General features: G+C 46.7%; 2 protein-coding genes across 2 annotated transcripts; both read left to right on the top strand.

Annotated features, from left to right (window-relative positions):
- The first annotated feature begins 305 nt into the window (after positions 1 to 305).
- zgc:113436 (uncharacterized protein LOC503528 homolog) lies at positions 306 to 8,467 on the top strand. Its single transcript, XM_048993018.1, has 8 exons — positions 306 to 474; positions 726 to 919; positions 1,025 to 1,136; positions 1,459 to 1,597; positions 2,110 to 2,164; positions 2,258 to 2,515; positions 2,691 to 2,807; positions 7,571 to 8,467. Exons 1-8 carry the CDS (start codon positions 306 to 308, stop codon positions 7,790 to 7,792), a joined length of 1,266 nt encoding a protein of 421 aa, XP_048848975.1. The 3' UTR covers positions 7,793 to 8,467.
- Positions 8,468 to 8,599: 132 nt separating this feature from the next.
- Positions 8,600 to 16,640, top strand: abcb9 (ATP-binding cassette, sub-family B (MDR/TAP), member 9). The gene is made up of 12 exons (XM_048993003.1): positions 8,600 to 9,208; positions 9,562 to 10,276; positions 11,257 to 11,371; positions 11,719 to 11,849; positions 12,531 to 12,736; positions 12,942 to 13,139; positions 13,368 to 13,496; positions 13,624 to 13,812; positions 13,961 to 14,134; positions 14,226 to 14,385; positions 14,761 to 14,897; positions 15,416 to 16,640. Exons 2-12 carry the CDS (start codon positions 9,628 to 9,630, stop codon positions 15,722 to 15,724), a joined length of 2,397 nt encoding a protein of 798 aa, XP_048848960.1. The 5' UTR covers positions 8,600 to 9,208; positions 9,562 to 9,627; the 3' UTR covers positions 15,725 to 16,640.
- Positions 16,641 to 18,266: the final 1,626 nt, after the last annotated feature.

The raw sequence follows: 18,266 nt of genomic DNA on the forward strand, positions 1-18,266 counted from the left end.
CCCCGGACTCGTTACGCTCCTTCGGGCAGAAAAAAGGCACAGTCCAGGAAAATGCGCTGCTATGATACCGAAGGTGTGTGTCTCAGCTGGGTCAGAGCAGCACCGGAGCTGCGATCGCACACAGCTGGTCCAGGAGGGCCTCGGCTTTACCCTCCGGTACTTCCTGCTCTTTACTAGACCTTCCGGGTCCCGCAACACAGTCCTTTTCCGCTCCATCTATCCCCGTTTCCCGGCCGGCGATACTGCTGGTTCGGGATCCCCATGTTTTGGACCGGGGGCTGCACCCGCGCCGCTCGTAGCCCCAAATGTTCAGCATGGACTCCCTGCAGGTGGCCGAAGAGGAGGTAGTGGAGTCGACGTCCAGCCGCCTGGAGGACATTCACACCTTTCTAGCGGAGGGCTGCTACCCGCAGACCATGAACCCCATGCGGAGGAAGAACCTGAAGCGATACGCGGTGAAGTTCGTTATGGAAGGTATGCGGTGTGGACGCGCTGCGGATATGCGCGGTGCTAACGGCGTCCACCGGCTGTAGGCATGACAGAATCGGGCGGGTTACCCACGCCTGCGAGTGCTACGCATATGCCGGACCCCCGAATTATTGCATCTGCTACATGCACAGATGGGCGCTTGTCTGTAGGCATGTTTGGTATTATGCAGTATGCTGTCTGACATGGATAGAGATCCATACCTTTCAGCCCCAACACTTCCAGTCGTGTCTCCGCAGAGGAGTGCCTCTACTACGTGGGGCCGAAGAAGGACGAGAAGAGGGAGGTGGTGATCGACGCCGAGCGCAAGCGGCAGATCTTCATGGAGTGCCACTTTAACGAGGTCGGCCATCACCTGGGCCAGAAGAAGACGGTGCACCGCATCCAGAGCAAGTACTATTGGCTGGGCATCGTCAAGGACGTGGTGGACTGGGTAGGTGTCCTCCGGGGATACGGTTCGTATTCGTTACGGCGTCATTTTTCATTTGACAGGTATTTTACTTGTAGTATCCATGTTAACGCGTGTTTTTTCCTTTAGATCAAAGTCTGTGAACCGTGCCAACGCGCAGAGCTCAATAAAAGCATGACGAGGACGATCCGCCCCATCAAGGTGGAGGCTCCCTGGGAAATAGTGGGAATCGATGTTTTCGGTAAACTTGTGTTAGCAGATGGATTTTTCCATGCAAAATTAATTTGAATAATTGTTTTCTAATGCGGCGGTGTAGTGTTTATTTTTTGTTTTTACTTTTGATGAAATCCAACAACAACAGTGGTGGGGGACTGGGGTCCGGTACCCCTCGATATTTAATTTGGATTAATTAATCCCCTCCAATGAGTAGGCCTTTGCATTTAATTATTAAATTTGTCCCCTCCATTATCAAACTCTCATACGCAGTTGACTGTACTCCGAGTATGTGTGCTGTGCTGTGTGCTGTGCTGCTGGGCTTTACGTGTGTGTTCCCTTATGTGAAGGACCTTTCCCTGAGACAAGACAGGGCAACACCAATGTGGTCATAATTACAGATTATTTGAGTAAGTGGATAGAAGCCACCCCTATTCAGAAGAGGGACTCTCTTTCTGTGGGGAGATGCATTTCAACCGCTGTATACAGGTAAGCGAGAAGATGGGGGCTCAAGCACCATCAGTTAATAATGTTATAATGCTGGATACATGGATGGTGGTTTTTACACACCAGCTGGCTTGAGTTTTTCTTTCTTTAAACAGCCAAACATCAGCAAATGGCCCCGGATGACCCAGTATGACCGGTTACTGTAATCCTGTAATAGCCAAATGAAGGTTTATGAACCAGTTGCTGTTATGTGAACCTCTTTTCAAAAAAAGGGCTGAATTCATGCCCCCAAGCAAACCAAAAGTGCCATCTAGTGGGGTCAAAAAACACAGAAAATAGTCCATGAAGCTTCGTTTGCTCACCACTACTGTAACCCCAATCAGATTTGCTCTCGCCGTTTTGAGTTTAATGCTTTGACTGATGCCCTTGAGCCTTTTGACGTTAATGCTGGTGTTAGGGTTAAACAGCACTTCCCCTGTGGCTGAGGCTCTGCGGTTTTGATAATCTGAAAGTGGAACATCATTCTGACTCTAATGGAGCTTCCCTGGTTGCAGGTTCGGGTTGGTGAAAACGGCATTCTGCTCCGAGAGTGTGGACTTCTGCGAGGAGGTAAGATGCTCTCATTCCTACTCGTATTCATTTAAAATACGCACGTCCATGTCACGCGGCGTATTTAGACCCGGCTTTGTCCCTCCCCCTCAGGTGAGCAGGCACCTGTGCGACAGGTGGAACGTGGTGCTGAAGGTCAGCCACGTGGGCCAGCCCCAGGTCAAAGCCCTGTATGACCAGAGCAGCAGTGCGCTAAAGGAAGCAGTCAGGCAGCTGGTGACCGAGAAGCAGGCTGAGTGGGACGATTTTCTGGACCCGCTTCTGTTCATCTTCCGCACCTCAGCCAACCCCACCACCAAGTTCACACCTTACTACCTGATGTTTAACAGGGAGGCCCGGATGCCCAATGCGGTGAGACGATTGACACGGTTTTACTAGCTCCACGAAACATAATGCAACTAGGTGGTGTGGTCTCCTTCTGGACCACCAGCAGTGGAAGAATCTCTGACCGGTTAAAGTCAGCTTTGCACGTCTGTCTTGCACGTTGCACTTATGGATCTGGTTGTGACCTGTTGTCTCCTCGAAGAGGGAAGCTGACTTCCTCAAATACCACCCCGGACAGGAAGTCTTAACAGCCAAAGATCAGGGTGGCAGCAACTTCATGACAGCCATGCAGGAGCAGCAGAACACGGTCAAGCAGCTGGTGGGTCAACCCCCCCCCCCGCATTCACGTACCCCAGTGGCCTGTACATGCAAATTTTAATCTGTTGGCCTCGCGCTACTGCAGGATAATAGGATGTGATACACTGGTTCTGCAACTTGGACACTTTAAGTCCTGGGGCAGCACCAGAAGGACCAGTGGCCTGTACTACAAAGCAGGTGTTACTGGCTTATCGGGGTAACTTGTCGGATTTAAGGTACCACAGTTTAAATGGACTTCATATTCCTTCACTTACATTTTGCCCAGACTACCTTAAATCCGACAAGTTACCCCGATAAGCCAGTAACCCCACTTCCTAGTACAGGCCCCAGAAGTGAGAGGTGTCTAGAGCCTAATTCATGCTACACTTTTCTTGTGCACAGTTACAGTCCATACTGACTCTTGTGTATATACTGCATTTATTCATGGGCGCAGACAGTTGCTGTCAGCGCATGCGTACACCATTGACGTTCCAACAGGTCAGCAGCAGGCAGATGTTCTCATCTTGGTCTGAATGAATTCTCTTCTTTGCCCATTATTTGGGCATTTTCATTCTACAGATTTGTGAACTGGAATACAACTTCATGCTCCCTCAGTGATAAGTTATACACTGATAAATAGAAATACTTTTCTTGATTCTTTAAAAAAAAACAAATGTTTTTATTCGGGCAACATAACATTCAGAAATTGCAACACATACAATGGTGTGCAAAAGTTTGGGCTTAAAATGTCTGTTAACATGAATAGTTAAGGAAGAAGAAGATGCACTGATCACCAAAAGGCAGAAAGATGCGGGGCTGTGGGAAGGGGATTTGAGTTGGGAGTGTTGTAGAGGGTGTCCCATTAAGCCAACAAGAACACATCCAAGTAGGCTACACACAATATTTAAACAGCCCAAAATTCACTATGTTTCATTTTCACGTCTACATGACGGGGCACAGACATCCAGCACATGCATACACATGTATGCAACAGCAAATCAATAGACACTAGGAGAAAGGCAAGCAAGTGTTGCAACTACCAGATAGATTCCGTTATACAGATGGCAATTTAGCACACGCAGCAAACAAGAACATACAGTGTGATAGCATCTGCAAGTTTAACAAGTCTGTAAGTCATTGCACACAGTGGACAAGAACATAAGACATTTACAAACAAGAGGAGGCCCATCGAGCTCGTTTGGGGAGAACTCAACTAATAGCTCAGAGTTGTTAAAATCTTCTCTAACAAGAATTTATCCAAACGCACAATAGTTATTTTAACTGATCCATACCATACAACACACAGCAACATATATACATACATATTTGCAGGAAAACTGTCAGCGTGAAACTCTTCAGTAATGAGGTAAACTGCTCAGCAGCAGCTCATAATAAACCAAGATCTTATCAGGAGCTGCAGATAGGCCTCCTGTTTTACTCCAAACATGTCCTGGCGCTCAGGGGTCATGGAAATAAAGTCTGTCCTGAGAGCTCTGTTAATCCAGCTAAAATGCTAAATCCGCCACCAGTGGCACAAAGAAATGGCCAGCTCCTGGGGGCTGCCGATAATCTCTGGGGCCAGACCAGCAGGGGGCGATGTGCTGCTCAGTGTCGGAGCGCTTTCTTCGATCCGTTGGTATTCTGCTGTGCTCTACTCTTTATATCTGGTACTTTACTAAAGAAATCAGAGACGTGTTTCTGTGCCAATACAGTATGTGGCTACATAATGTGACGTTTCTTGACCATGATGCACAGTGTTGTAAAATGCTTATTCAGAATTGCTTATTATTTCTCAAAAGCTTCGTCAAACGTTCAATTCTTGTATTAAAAGCAAAAGGGAAACCATTTGAAAAGTTTTAATAGGTTTATTAATTTCTAATTATGATAATTATTTTTCATCTGGCAACGGGCTCTGTGACATCTGCTTGTCCTGCAGCACCCCCTCGCCCCCCAGCACCCCTGTTTTCCATATCTATGTAAAGATGATGCATTTCTTTAATATTTGAAGCAAGATTACTTTTCTATTTCCATCATTCACAGGTACCAAATACCAAAAAAATTTAAAGGGCCTGAAGCAAAAGTTTGGACACCTGACATGGTCAGTACTTAGTACCACCCCCTTTGGCGAGGATTATAGCTTGTAAATGATTTTTGAGTCTTTGAACTCTTACGTGGGGGATTTTTGCCCATTCGTCCTTGTAAAAGGCTTCTAATTCTCCAAGATCCTCAGGCCGTTCTGCATGCACTGCTCTTTAGAGATCTATCCGTAGATTTTCAATGATGTTTATGTCGGGGGACAGTGAGGGCCTTGGGAAAACCTTCAGTTTGCGCTTCTTGAAGTATTCCATTGTTCATTTCGAGGTGTGTTTCATTTCACTATCTTGTTGTAGGATGCATCCTCTTTTTAACTTCAGGTTTTTTACAGATGGTGTGAGGTTTGCTTCCAGAATTTGCTGCATGATATTTATTAGAATCCATTCTTCTACCAGTGACACATTCCCCGTGTCCCAAAGTGTTCGGCACTCTCTTCTCTCCAAACATACCTTTGCACATTGTGGCCAAAAAGATCTATTTTGACTTCATCAGTCCACAGGTCTTGTTTCCAAAATGCATTAGGCTTGTTTAGATGTTGTCAAGTTATTAGGGTATTGACTTAACTTGAAAAAGGCATTGGCCAACTTCAGGGTTACAAGACTCAACTCAAACTGTCTCCTTAATCTCCCTTTATCATCATTAAGCAGACGAGTCACCAAATTAGTCAGTTGCTCAGTTTAGTTAGTTGATCCATCAGTTAGTGAGGTTGAAAACCTTCAAACACAACAAGAAAGAAACACAAAAAATGCATTACTTGTAGTTCTCTACATGTGGTGCATTAATCTCTTCACCAAATAAGAATCAACCTTCAACGACACAGCAGACCAAGCATTAAACATGGGCAGACATCAGGACCAAACACTGATAGCTTTTGCATGAGCCTGCATACAAACATATAAACATACTGCATAGCATGTAAAGCTAACAAAAATAAGATACAGCTTAGCTAAACAAACATACTAAACCTCATTCACTACAGGCTGTGCTGTACATTACCAAATAGTACCAACAAACGATAATGGAAACATTTGCCCACCAGTAGCTTCCCTGGAGGTGGGCAGTAAGTTAAGTCCATCCCAGTTCTTGCTTCTTTCAACAACAATTCCAGCAACCAGGGCCTCCAACCAAGCTTGCTGCTCAACAATATATTTATTTATCTCTCAGTGGCTTTTGGGAGAACACAGTTCATTTCCTCTTCCTTCTTCAGAATAAAAGTCACCTTACACTGCAAAACAAAAGTCCCTGCTCTTCCCAGATCTGGCAGCACAGATGTCCTTTAGCAAACTTCAGATGCTGAATTTTGTGGTTAGGATTCAGCAAAGGTTTTCTTTTCCTTTCTTCTGCTGACCCAACCATGAAGGCCGTATTTGTTCAGGTGTCGCTGCACAGTAGAGCAGTACACCACCACTCAGAGTCTGATAAATCTTCCTGAACTTCAATTTCATTACCTGAACATCAGAACCTGAATTTGAATGCGTCTACCTGTACTTGAATTAAGGAATCCGAGTTTGAACATGTTTACCTGAACTTGAATTAAAGAAACTGAATTTGTATCTATTACCTGAACTTGAATTTATGTTGCTTACATGGTAGTAAAAATTCAAGTTTGGGCTCGATTAGATCTACGCTCGTTTGCTCTTCAGTATCCCGGATGTTTTCCCTGTTTCTCTTTGCTTGAATTGATGTACCCAGATTTTCTCTACCTGAATCTTACTACCAACCCGAACTTGAATTTTTATCACCACACAAGGGAAATTCAACTGAAATTGACTCCCACCATTACGAACTGAGGAAACACTGTCCTGTCTTCTTGCAGCTAAAAAATGTTATCTGAGACCTGAAATGTCTTACGCTGCCCGCAGTGTAGCATGATGCTCCTTTTTTCACTAAACCACTGTACATAACAAAAACATAATGCAGAATAATACAATACAAACATAATACACAAATCCTGCATATAATGCTGAAAATGAATGGATCTTCTTTAAACTTTCTGTCTTTTGGTGATCAGTTCATCTTCTGCTCAGTTCATCTTCTTTAAGCCCAAACTTATGCATGATACTGTAGATGATTCAAACCCTATAGCAGTGGTTCTCAAACTCGGTCCTCAGGCCCCACTGCCCTGCTTGTTTTCCTGCTATCCCTGCCCCACACACTGCTGATTGGCTGAACACACCTGATCCAGGTAATCAGAAGCTGAAAGACAGCTGGGACTTGTGTGTGGGGCAGGGATAGCAGGAAAACAAGCAGGGCAGTGGGGCCCGAGGACTGAGTTTGAGAACCACTGCACTATAGTGACTAGAAGGTATTTCAGAACCTCGCCACACTAGTATGGTAGCTGATTACCCATATTTAATTGCAATTATTTTGAATTATTATCGTGTCAAGAGGGTCCTCGTCACAGTTGTCCTGCAGAATATTTACAATATATTGTGCATCTGCTGAGTCACACTTCAATGACGTGATGATAATCTGCCGTCTGCCATCACTAAATACCAGAGATGCCCAGGACAGGAGGAACATACTTTAATCTTCTGGTAATTTTAACAGCTGTTGGGCTACTAGCATGTCTTATTCATGCCTTAGGTATAGCGTATCTGCCAGCAGACTACAGCAGTCATCTTTGCTGGGTTGCAGATTGTAATAGAGTCTAGCATTTGTGTACCAAGGTGCAGTTCTGCTTGCCTGCAGGTCATCGCCAACATGAATGCGGCCTACAGACAGGAGAAGAAGAACGGCAAGCGGCCGGCTAGGGCTGGGAACCCCCTGCTGACCCCCGGGGAGCCGCCACCCATGAAGAAGCTGAAGGAGGCCTTCCTCCTGCCGTTCCCCGTAGCCGCAGTGCTGGACTCTGAGCACAGCGGCACCCCCAACAAGAAAAGCGGTCTGGACTATTCCCCTGCCCATCCCTGACGTCCACTGACAGTCGCGACAGTGGAGGGGGCCACGGACAGGCATCTCCTCTGGCCTTCGAGGGGAGGGCAGAGAAGTTTCAGTAGTGACCCCACCCTCGTCACGCCGGCAAAGCACGATGCTGACCAGTCAGATGGTCACTAAAGTCTGCCGGGTTGTTCTGAACCTGACCATCTTCACCCGGTGTCACACGGCAATGGCGCTAGATCCTGTTCCTGCCATAAGTGTTTTTATTGAAAGGGGTAGAGGAGAAGACCGTCATCGACAAAGAAAGAGTGAAACGCGGGAAGTGGTCTCGTACCTTGGCTGATCCCTGTTGTACTTGCAGCACCACTACTGTGTCAAAAGATCATTTTAACCATTTTTTTGTTATTAGTTTCAAAATTACTTCCCCTACCAACTTGCCCAAGATTATCCTTTGAGCAATATTCTAAGTGACACTCTGCCAGTGACATTTCCAAGAGGAGAGAATTTATTTTTAACACTATTTAAACTTGATGTTGAATGTAGAGTCTTGCATACGGACTGTTGAACAAGCTTTATTCCCCATCACAGCAGATGGTATTTGCTTTTCAGTGAACTTAAGAATGAATCTGATCATGAGTGTTAGTACAGAATTTTATTCTTGAAGAGTATGGCGTGTGATTTTGAAAAATTATATATTCTCTATAACAATCCGTTTCATCTTTAATTCTTCCCGTGGTAAATGATGAAGTATGAATGCATTAAAAGTTTTTTTTATGTATTTGAAATACGCGACTGTGCGGTTTAATATCCATTTCGCCGGCTAACGATATTTGAGTTTAAAACCCCCCGGAAGAGTAACTCTGGCTTCACTGCAGACCGTTCAAGAGTTTGCAAATAACGGGCGATGCTGATTGTGTAAGTGTCTTGTGTGGGGTCCTCACTTGTGTTGCGGTCTGTGATGGCGAAGGACGCTAACAGAGTCAGGCTTGCAGTTAGGAGATGCTGTGTCACAATGGGGCGGGCTGTGTGAGTGACGCCGCCGCTCACGCGCACTTACCTGCTATTAGGTTGGCAGGAACAGGTGCGCTTACTCTATAGGGTGCGAGCATTGTAGCCCGGGATCATAGTACGCCGCCGGGTTGCTGACACAAGCGGGTCTTGGGGGCTCTCTTAAGCAATGAGGGTATGATCACCGAGGGAAGCTGAACGTTTACGATAGTTTCGAAACCAAAGCCGGTCTGTGCGCTTCGTAGCCTCCAGCATACGCAGTCGGTGGTTAAGAGGAGGAGGAGTCAGTGTCGCCTACATAGCCGGCTCCCGGAGCTGCTGCTGCCTGAGCAGTGGCGCGCATACACCGTCCGCATCGGACATTCCGCCGCGCTCCGCTGGCAGCCTACCTCCCGATCCAGAGAGAAAGGGGATGACGCGCCACATCCAGACGGGAAATCGGTGAGTTTCTGTTGGGATCATACTCGAAGTATTACAAATATTATAATAATGCACGTTATTCGGCTTCTTTAATCGAAAACGTTTTACGGGACGGTAACCTGTTTTAAAAAGGATTTGCATGGACAATATAATCCAGTTTAAGACATCAGCAAATGTGCTGTGTTTTCTACGTAATTTGTTTAAATTTAATTAAGCAAAGTAATTTGAATATGACACTAAATGTAAAAAAGTGGGCTTGGAGTGACAGCAAATCTGAGTGCAGATGAGAATTACTCAGTGGTTAGATTTTCTTTGAATATTCATCTTGCTGTACTTGGTGACGCTTTCAGCATTTTGTTCCTGTCATTGTAAAGTTCTGACACAGACTGATACAGAGAGATCCAACCTCAGCCCCGGCTCCCTGACCCAGATTGAGGAAGATGAAGCTGGTGTCTGCTCTGAGCTGTAACCTCCTTTTCGTCCTCGTGGACATAGTGGTTTCCACTGTCCTCTACATCCATGGGAACCATCTGAACACGTTTGCAGAGGAAGTCTGGAACTTTGACATTTTACGGTCTACGTTAGACCTGTGGGGGATGCTGCTGGTCAGGGTCTCGCTGCTCCTGGGGGCTTCCATTGGGCTGTATAAGAACCGTGAGGATGGGCCCCAGAGGACAAAGGACCTGGGGACGCTGAACTCGCTGCTCTGCCTCGTGGTCATGGCTTATGCCCTGGCCAAGCTACTGATGTTCTCGGAGCAGGGTGCCATGATGTACGAGCCCTGGTTCCTCAGCCTGTTTATCTGGACCTGCGTGGCGGCCATGGGGACGGTGTTCATGTGGCGCATTCTCTCTAAGACCCCACGGGCCGAGATGGGTGGAGGGGACAGCGAAGGGATTGAAAGGCTGCTGGATCAGGCAGCTGGGAACAGCTCGGAGGAAGAGGAAGAGGAGGAATGTTCGGGAGCGAAGGTTTTGAAGAAGGGGCAGCCCACCGCCGGGGCCACGGTGGGCCTCCTCCTGTCCTACTGCCGGAAGGATGCCGGTCTTCTGGGAGCCGCCCTCTTCTTCTTGCTCGTCTCTGCTGTGTGTGAGTCTGTGCCCCAAAAAATTACACAATAGGGGGAGCTTTGGTACAGCTGTTTTCAGGACCCAAGATTGCAAGCAAGTCCCCCAGTGTGCTGCCAGTGCATTCATGGGAGTTTTACTTATACAAAAATGTTCTGAGGGCAGAACATCTCAGAGGGAAATGGGTCCAAGCAAATAGAGGAGGCAGGACCCACCAATTAGATGTCTTGGTTCCTCCACCTCTAGATCCACCTCCTGTACAATCTGATTGGTTATCTCTCTGAACCAATCATTTTTCGTTCTGTCTTCAGAACATTTTTGTGTAAGTAAAACTCCCATGAGCCCCCGAAGTTCATGTCCTTTATTAATAAATCCAGTTTTTTCCTGCATAAATAGAACATGAACCCTTTAGTAGGCCACTTACGAGGCCTGCTGTGTGCAGTTAATTACACCACTTCATTAGCGCTGCTATAATACTGTGTGTGTGTGTGTGTGGGTGGGTGGCTGGATTTGCGTAGATCACATTTGAGGACCAAATTGTCCCCAAAGTGTAGTAAAACCTGAAACTTCCCTACTGTTCGGGACATCTTCTGAGGTCCCCATTTGGATAACCTCAGTTTTATAAAAATCTGTGAATGCAATCAAAAAAGTAAAAATGCCAAAAGTCTTGTATTTGGGTTGGTTACTTATGGTTAAGATTAGGGATGGCTAGAGGTTAAGGGTGTCGTGATTGGGATTAGGATTTTTCCCATAGAAATGAATGGACAGTCCCCATTTAGATCGGTACACCAATATATGTGTGTGTGTGCGTGCATGTGTGTGCGTGTGTGTGTGTGTGTGTGCGTGTGTGTGTGAGAGACAGAGAGAGGGAGCGAGAGAGACCTCAGCTGGCTAATTCCAACCCCAAACCCACAGCATTTTGACTTTCCGACAGCTTGGCCAGACCAGGCCGCATAGAGACACGAAGCGGATGTATGACTCTCGTATTCCCTGCCTTCGCAGGCGAGGCCTTCATCCCCTACTACACTGGCCAGGCCATCGACGGCATTGTCATCTACAAGAGCCTGCAGTACTTCGCTCAGCCCATGATCGCTCTCACCATGCTGGCGCTTGTCAGGTAATCAATCGGGAGCTTCCTTTGTGATGCCATCCATCATATCTTCATTATCTCCACACTTTGAAGAAGAAGCCCATTCATCTACTTACTTATTTCCAAGCTTCTAGCACAGGGCTGGGGTAGGCCCTCCATGGGATACCCGTCCAGTAGGGCAATAAGAAGAAATTGACCTGAATTATTTTATTTATCCACTTAAATGGGCCTCTGTGTTAAGTTCTCTTTTCTACATTTAAAAGTACAAAACTTCAAAAAAGAACAACTGTGAATGTTAGTACCTCTGGCATGTAACTCTTTCTCCCCCCCCCCCCCCTTCTCCCTTCTCCCTCTCGCTCATCTTCTCCCCATAGCTCGCTGGCTATAGGGATTCGAGGGGGTGTCTTCTCACTCATCTTTGCCAGGTTAAACATCCGCCTGCGTAATCTTCTCTTCAGGTCACTAATGCGACAGGACATCGGTTTTTTCGATGCCAACCACACAGGTGATTTCAGTCATTTTTAGGTTTTTGTAAGCCATTTAACCATGGGAGTAAATTATGGGGGGTAACTCACTCCCCCAATAATCAGAACTCGTCAGTACAAGCCCCCCCGCCAAATACTCATGTTGTCCATCCATCCATTTTCCAAACTGTTTATCCTGCTGGGTCGCGGGGGGTCAGGAGCCTATCATGGGCAATGGGCACGAGGCAGGGAACAACCCAGGATGGGGGCCAGCCCACCGCAGGGCACACTCACACACCATTCACTCACACATGCACTCCTATGGGCAATTTAGCAACTCCAATTAGCCTCAGTATGTTTTTGGACTGTGGGGGGAAACCAGAGTACCCTGAGGAAACCCCACGACGACATGGGGAGAACATGCAAACTCCTCACACATGTGACCATGCGGAGACTTGAACCCGGGTCCCAGAGGTGTGAGGCAACAGTGCTAACCACTGCACCACCATGCCGCCCCTAATCATGTTGTCACAATCCAAATTTACGCTTTTAACAATGACGTTAAAATTGATGGATTCTTTCATTCACCCAGAACACTCGATAGTTTTCTGCAGCATTATCCATGTTTAACTTGCAGCATTCCCATTGTTCAGGGTCCAGCTGCCCACTAAGGTTGGTTGCTGCCACATAAAGTTAGCTGAAGAGCATTTTGCTGTATCTAGGTGACATCATCTCCCGGTTGACATCGGACACCACACAAGTGAGCGACCTGATCTCAGAGAACGTCAACCTGTTCCTGCGCAATCTGGTGAAGGCGCTGGGCTTCTGCGTCTTCATGTTTGGCATGTCCTGGAAGCTGACTCTGGTTACCATCATGGGCTTCCCCTTCATCGCTGTCATCTCCCAACTCTATGGGGACTATTACAAGGCAGGATCTTCTCTTCTCTGACATGATTCTTCCACTGACAGGGAACTAACTGCTAGCTTGGTTATTCATTATTCTATCATTTACTCATGAAATGTATGGTATGTCCAATATGCTCTTTCAAGAGTGACTTGAAAAGTAAACCCAGAGTAAGTACATGGTTGGCCCTTTGCTCACGTTTGCTGCCACATATTACTGCTCCCCACAGAGGCTAACAAAAGAGGTGCAGAGTGCATTGGCTCAGGCCAACAAGGTGGCCGAGGAGACCATATCGGCCATGAAGACGGTTCGCAGCTTCGCCACCGAGGAGCTAGAGGCCGACACTTACTACCAGAAGCTACAGGAGATGTTTGAGCTCAACAAGAAGCAGGCCATCGCCTATTCCTGCTTCATGTGGTCCAGTTGTGTACGAACTACCCTCACTATTCAGGAAACCTGGGCAGGGGGGCGGGTAGATTGCAGGCTAACATCTCCCAAGCTTTTTGGCTTCTCAGTGATGGTTATGGCTTCCAGGCTTTAATCTCTTCCAGTGCCTGCATTTATTTACATTAATAATGCATGTGATCTATCAAAGAGAGCTCCGGGCAATGGTGAATGGAAATGGTGATGGGCGTCTTCCCGTTCTCGTTCCCAGATATCAGAGCTAGTTCTGCAGGTGGGGATCCTGTTCTACGGGGGCCATCTGGTAGTGTCGAGTCAGATGAGCGGGGGCACCCTCATTTCCTTTGTCATCTATGAGCTGGAGCTGGGAGAGTGCTTGGAGGCAAGTCCTGCCCGCCTGGGCACTCAATACCCACACCGGGACATAGCAGTGTACATGCTTCCAGCGTTTAAAATGACAGAAAGCATTAAAGCATTTGCCATTGTCACCCACTGTATCCATACAACAGAGCATTGCCTCGGTCTACACGGGGTTGATGCAGGGGGTTGGGGCGGCCGAGAAGGTCTTTGAGTACATCAACCGGGTCCCCGAACTGCCGCAGGATGGACAGGAGGCCCCAGACACCTGCAAAGGACTGGTGGAGTTCAAGAATGTCACATTTTCCTACCCGACACGCCCTGAAACTCCCGTATTAAAGGTATGTCTTGTCAGATTGGGATTGGTCAGTCAGATCAGTCAGGATCATGTAGTTTCTAAACAAACAGGTTTCAGCTTCAACAATAAGCAGATGACATGACAGGCCTGCAGATGGTTAACTGAGGTATTATCCGCCTCTATCCGTGAAGGACGTGTCCTTCATGGTGCGACCGGGTCAGGTCACGGCCCTGGTGGGACCGTCAGGTAGCGGCAAGAGCTCCTGCGTCTCTCTTCTGGAGAATTTCTACAGCCCCCAGCAGGGCCAAGTGCTGCTGGATGGACGGCCCGTGAACTCCTACCAGCACACCTACCTACACTCCAAAGTAAGGGCATTGTGAGCCCCCCCCCCCCCCCAGCTGACCCAGTCAAACCGTGGGCGTCCTGTGAAAAGCCTCGTGTGCCATTATTTTCCAGGTAGCACTGGTGGGTCAGGAGCCTGTCCTGTTTGCCCGTTCTGTCCAGAAGAACATATCCTATGGTCTGGGGGACTGTCCAATGGAAAGTGTGGTACAGGCTGCCTCCAAAGCCAACGCGCACGACTTCATCTGTGGGCTCTCCAGGGGCTACGAGACAGGTGACCTGACCGTGGGTGAAGGGGGTTAGGGGTAAAGGTCTCCCTGACATATACTCAGACCCTCACACATCAGTACTTTCACCTTCATTAGTATCATAACTGTTTACTGTATTTAGAGTACACTATGAACTGACACTTTCATAGCAACGTCTACCAATATTCACCCATCCATCTATCCATCCATCCATCCATCCATCTATCTTTCAGGTGTTAATCTAGTACAGGGACATTGGCGGGGGGGGTGGAGCCAGGAAACACAAGGGAAATATGCTCAGCTTAATTTAACATCATGGGGGGGAATGACATGCTTATAATACTGAGGTCAGGCCTCGTTCACTCTCTCGCCCTGACGGCCGGTGTGCTCCCCTCGGACAGGTGTGGGAGAAAAGGGCACCCAGCTTTCGGGGGGGCAGAAGCAGAGAGTGGCCATCGCCCGCGCCCTCATACGACAGCCCCACGTTCTCATCCTGGACGAGGCCACCAGCGCCCTGGATGCTGAGAGCGAGCACATTGTGAGTGGGGAGTGGGTGTGTTGATGGGGTGGGGGGAATCTGAGGATGTCATTCAGTTCCCTTTTTCTACTTTTTAATTGTTTGAGGTGATGTGGTTTAACCCGGTATAGTAAGTGTGAATATCTTTGCCCTGGAGGACTGGGGTAACACCTCCTTTGGAGAGGTGAGTGGCTGGAAAAATGTCACCTTTGTGTGCGGAAGCAGCACCCAGCCAGATATCCTGTAATCGGAGGCATTCTGGTCGGTGCAGAATTTTATAGGGGCAGGAGAAGCAAACTCTGGGGGGGGGCATGCAGAGGTCAGCAGATAAAAGGCACACAGGGGTCAGGGAGGGTGGATTGCATTTTTAAAAAAAGACTTCAGTGACTCTCAAGTCATTGATGTTAATCACATAAATGGACTGCATTAAGCTATTTTTACACGCATTGTTATTGATGGTCGAGCTCTCCTCTAATGCCTCCTCCTGTGGAGTCTGGGGTCATGCTGGCTGAGCTTTCTCCTCTGCCCCCGTGTTCAAGGTCCAGCAAGCCCTGAGCAACTCCATGCAGAAGCGGACAGTTCTGGTGATCGCACACCGCCTGAGCACGGTGGAGAAGGCCGACAGCATCATCGTGGTGGACCGAGGCCGCGTGGCTGAGCAGGGCAGCCACAGGGAACTCGTGGCTCGGGGGGGGCTGTACTGTAAGCTGGTGCAGAGACAGGTCCTGGGCATTCAGACGGGAGATGAGCAGGTCTGTGGCCAGGATACAACCCCGTGTCCAGAAGGGGGTGGCAGGCGGGCAGCCCGACGGGAGAGCGGTGGCTCAGAGGACCTGCCCCGGTACTGAGATGACGGGTAGAACCGCTTAGGGTTCTCAATTTAATGCACTGTATTATACAGTAGAATTTTTATCATAATATTTTACTGTAACAGAAGTCAAAGTAATATATTAATAAAAGTAATATATTACCCATGTTGTAGAAATTTATGAAACTTAGTCAGTGCTTTGGAATATGTCGTTTATTATTGAGCTCAAGGGAACAAGCACTTCGATGTTATCTCCGTGGTAATGTTCCAGGCTATCTGGTCAACAGCCTTTATAGGGGTACATTCACAGTTCACGCCCCCTCCTCTGAACCAGATCAAACTGGTTAAGGTAGGGCGTGCACTTTGTAACACATATGCCTTATGCAGTTTGCATCCTGCAAGCATGTATACGTCACATGATCAGCATGATGAAGGCCTGGGGCACATGGGGGCCGTCTATGCTTTTGCATGGCCTCTGGCTTTGTGGTGTTTTAAAAATTTTAAAGACTAGAATGATGTAATTCCACTGTATAAACAGTGATTCCAGTTGTTATGTCTCTAATATAAAGAAACCATTTTCGTGATTGCTGTGCTAATTGATTTATGCAAGGACTTTTCTGCATCTGTTAATATTACATTATTGTATATATTTACACATAACTACATATTCATATGTCTTATGGTTTTATTCACACATTTGCATCCCTAGGCAGAATTATAGGGATTTTTTAATTTATTATAGATACATTTTTCAATATTGCCTAGTGAATCTGACTTTATTTTTGATGCATATTGAAATAACAAAAATGAACAACATACAAAAATACGACATATAATTTTAAATCATGTTGGCTTGTTTTAAATTCATTTTTATGTGTGTATTTAGCAAACAAAATGAACATGAGCTGACTGCGTGTGGACATGTATGTATGTATGTATGTATGCGTGCATGGCAGCGTGTATGTATGTATGTTCATGGCAGCGTGTATGTATGCATGGCAGTGTGTATGTATGTATGTTCATGGCAGTGTGTATGTATGTATGTTCATGGCAGCGTGTATGTATGCATGGCAGTGTGTATGTATGTATGCATGGCAGTGTGTATGTATGTATGCATGGCAGCGTGTACGTATGTATGTTCATGGCAGCGTGTACGTATGTATGTTCATGGCAGCGTGTATGTATGTATGCATGGCAGCGTGTATGTATGTATGTATGTTCATGGCAGCGTGTATGTATGTATGCATGGCAGCGTGTATGTATGCATGTATGCATGGCAGCGTGTATGTATGTATGTATGCATGGCAGCGTGTATGTATGTATGTATGCATGGCAGCGTGTATGTATGTATGCATGGCAGCGTGTATGTATGTATGTATGTTCATGGCAGCGTGTATGTATGTATGTGTTCATGGCAGCGTGTATGTATGTATGTATGCATGGCAGCGTGTATGTATGTATGTATGTATGCATGGCAGCGTGTATGTATGTATGTATGCATGGCAGCGTGTATGTATGTATGTATGCATGGCAGCGTGTATGTATGTATGTATGCATGGCAGCGTGTATGTATGTATGTATGCATGGCAGCGTGTATGTATGTATGCATGGCAGCGTGTATGTATGTATGTATGCATGGCAGCGTGTATGTATGTATGTATGCATGGCAGCGTGTATGTATGTATGTATGCATGACAGCGTGTATGTATGTATGCATGGCAGCGTGTATGTATGTATGCATGCATGGCAGCGTGTATGTATGTATGCATGCATGGCAGCGTGTATGTATGTATGTGTAAACTACCATTTCAATGAAAAAGACCTGAATTTCACTTTAGCGCTGAGTTCTCTCTCTCTGTGTTGATTGGTCAAGCTCCTATAATCATGCATATGTGACTGATGTTAATGCGAAACAGTTGGATGAATCTTTCAATCAAGGAAATAAACCAGTAAAAGTACAGGATGAACCAAACAATCTAGCCAAGCACGGGAGCCTTTTGGTTTTAAAATAGTTTGTAAAACCTGGAGTAGCTCAAAGTGTCTTCCTGACGTGAATTAACTGGTCACCCTCAGAATGTGGTAAAACTCAGCGATGGGCCACTGAAGCCTCATGAAGCTGTGTATTGTGGCAGAATGTGTTCAAACCTGTTTTTCAAACACAGGGAGACACCTAGTGGGTTTTGATAGCCCTTTAAATAATCTGCGAATGAATCTCTGTGTTTGCCTTGAATGAACCATGATGCTGGTATGACAACAGGATCTAGCTGTGTTAGGCTATATATAATCTTTTAAAATACAATGTGATTCTTCCAGGTTACTTATTTGTATTTTGAGTGATTATTTTCAACAGGGGTGCTGGAGGAGCATGGAGACCCTGAGAGATTCAGGGGCCCAGCACTTACAGGACGAGCCTGTGCAGCTATTCATGTCCCGTGTGAGAATATGTAAAATGATAAGATTATGTAACGTAAGTGGAGCAGGGGGCCTCGAGGTGACATTTTGTTAGGGAGCTTCACACTGTCTGGCTACTCCCCTGATTTTCAATAAAATATAAAATAATTCCGTAATAGAATCTGGCACCC

Source organism: Brienomyrus brachyistius, chromosome 2, assembly GCF_023856365.1.
Source record: "Brienomyrus brachyistius isolate T26 chromosome 2, BBRACH_0.4, whole genome shotgun sequence".
NCBI classification, from domain to species: domain Eukaryota; kingdom Metazoa; phylum Chordata; class Actinopteri; order Osteoglossiformes; family Mormyridae; genus Brienomyrus; species Brienomyrus brachyistius.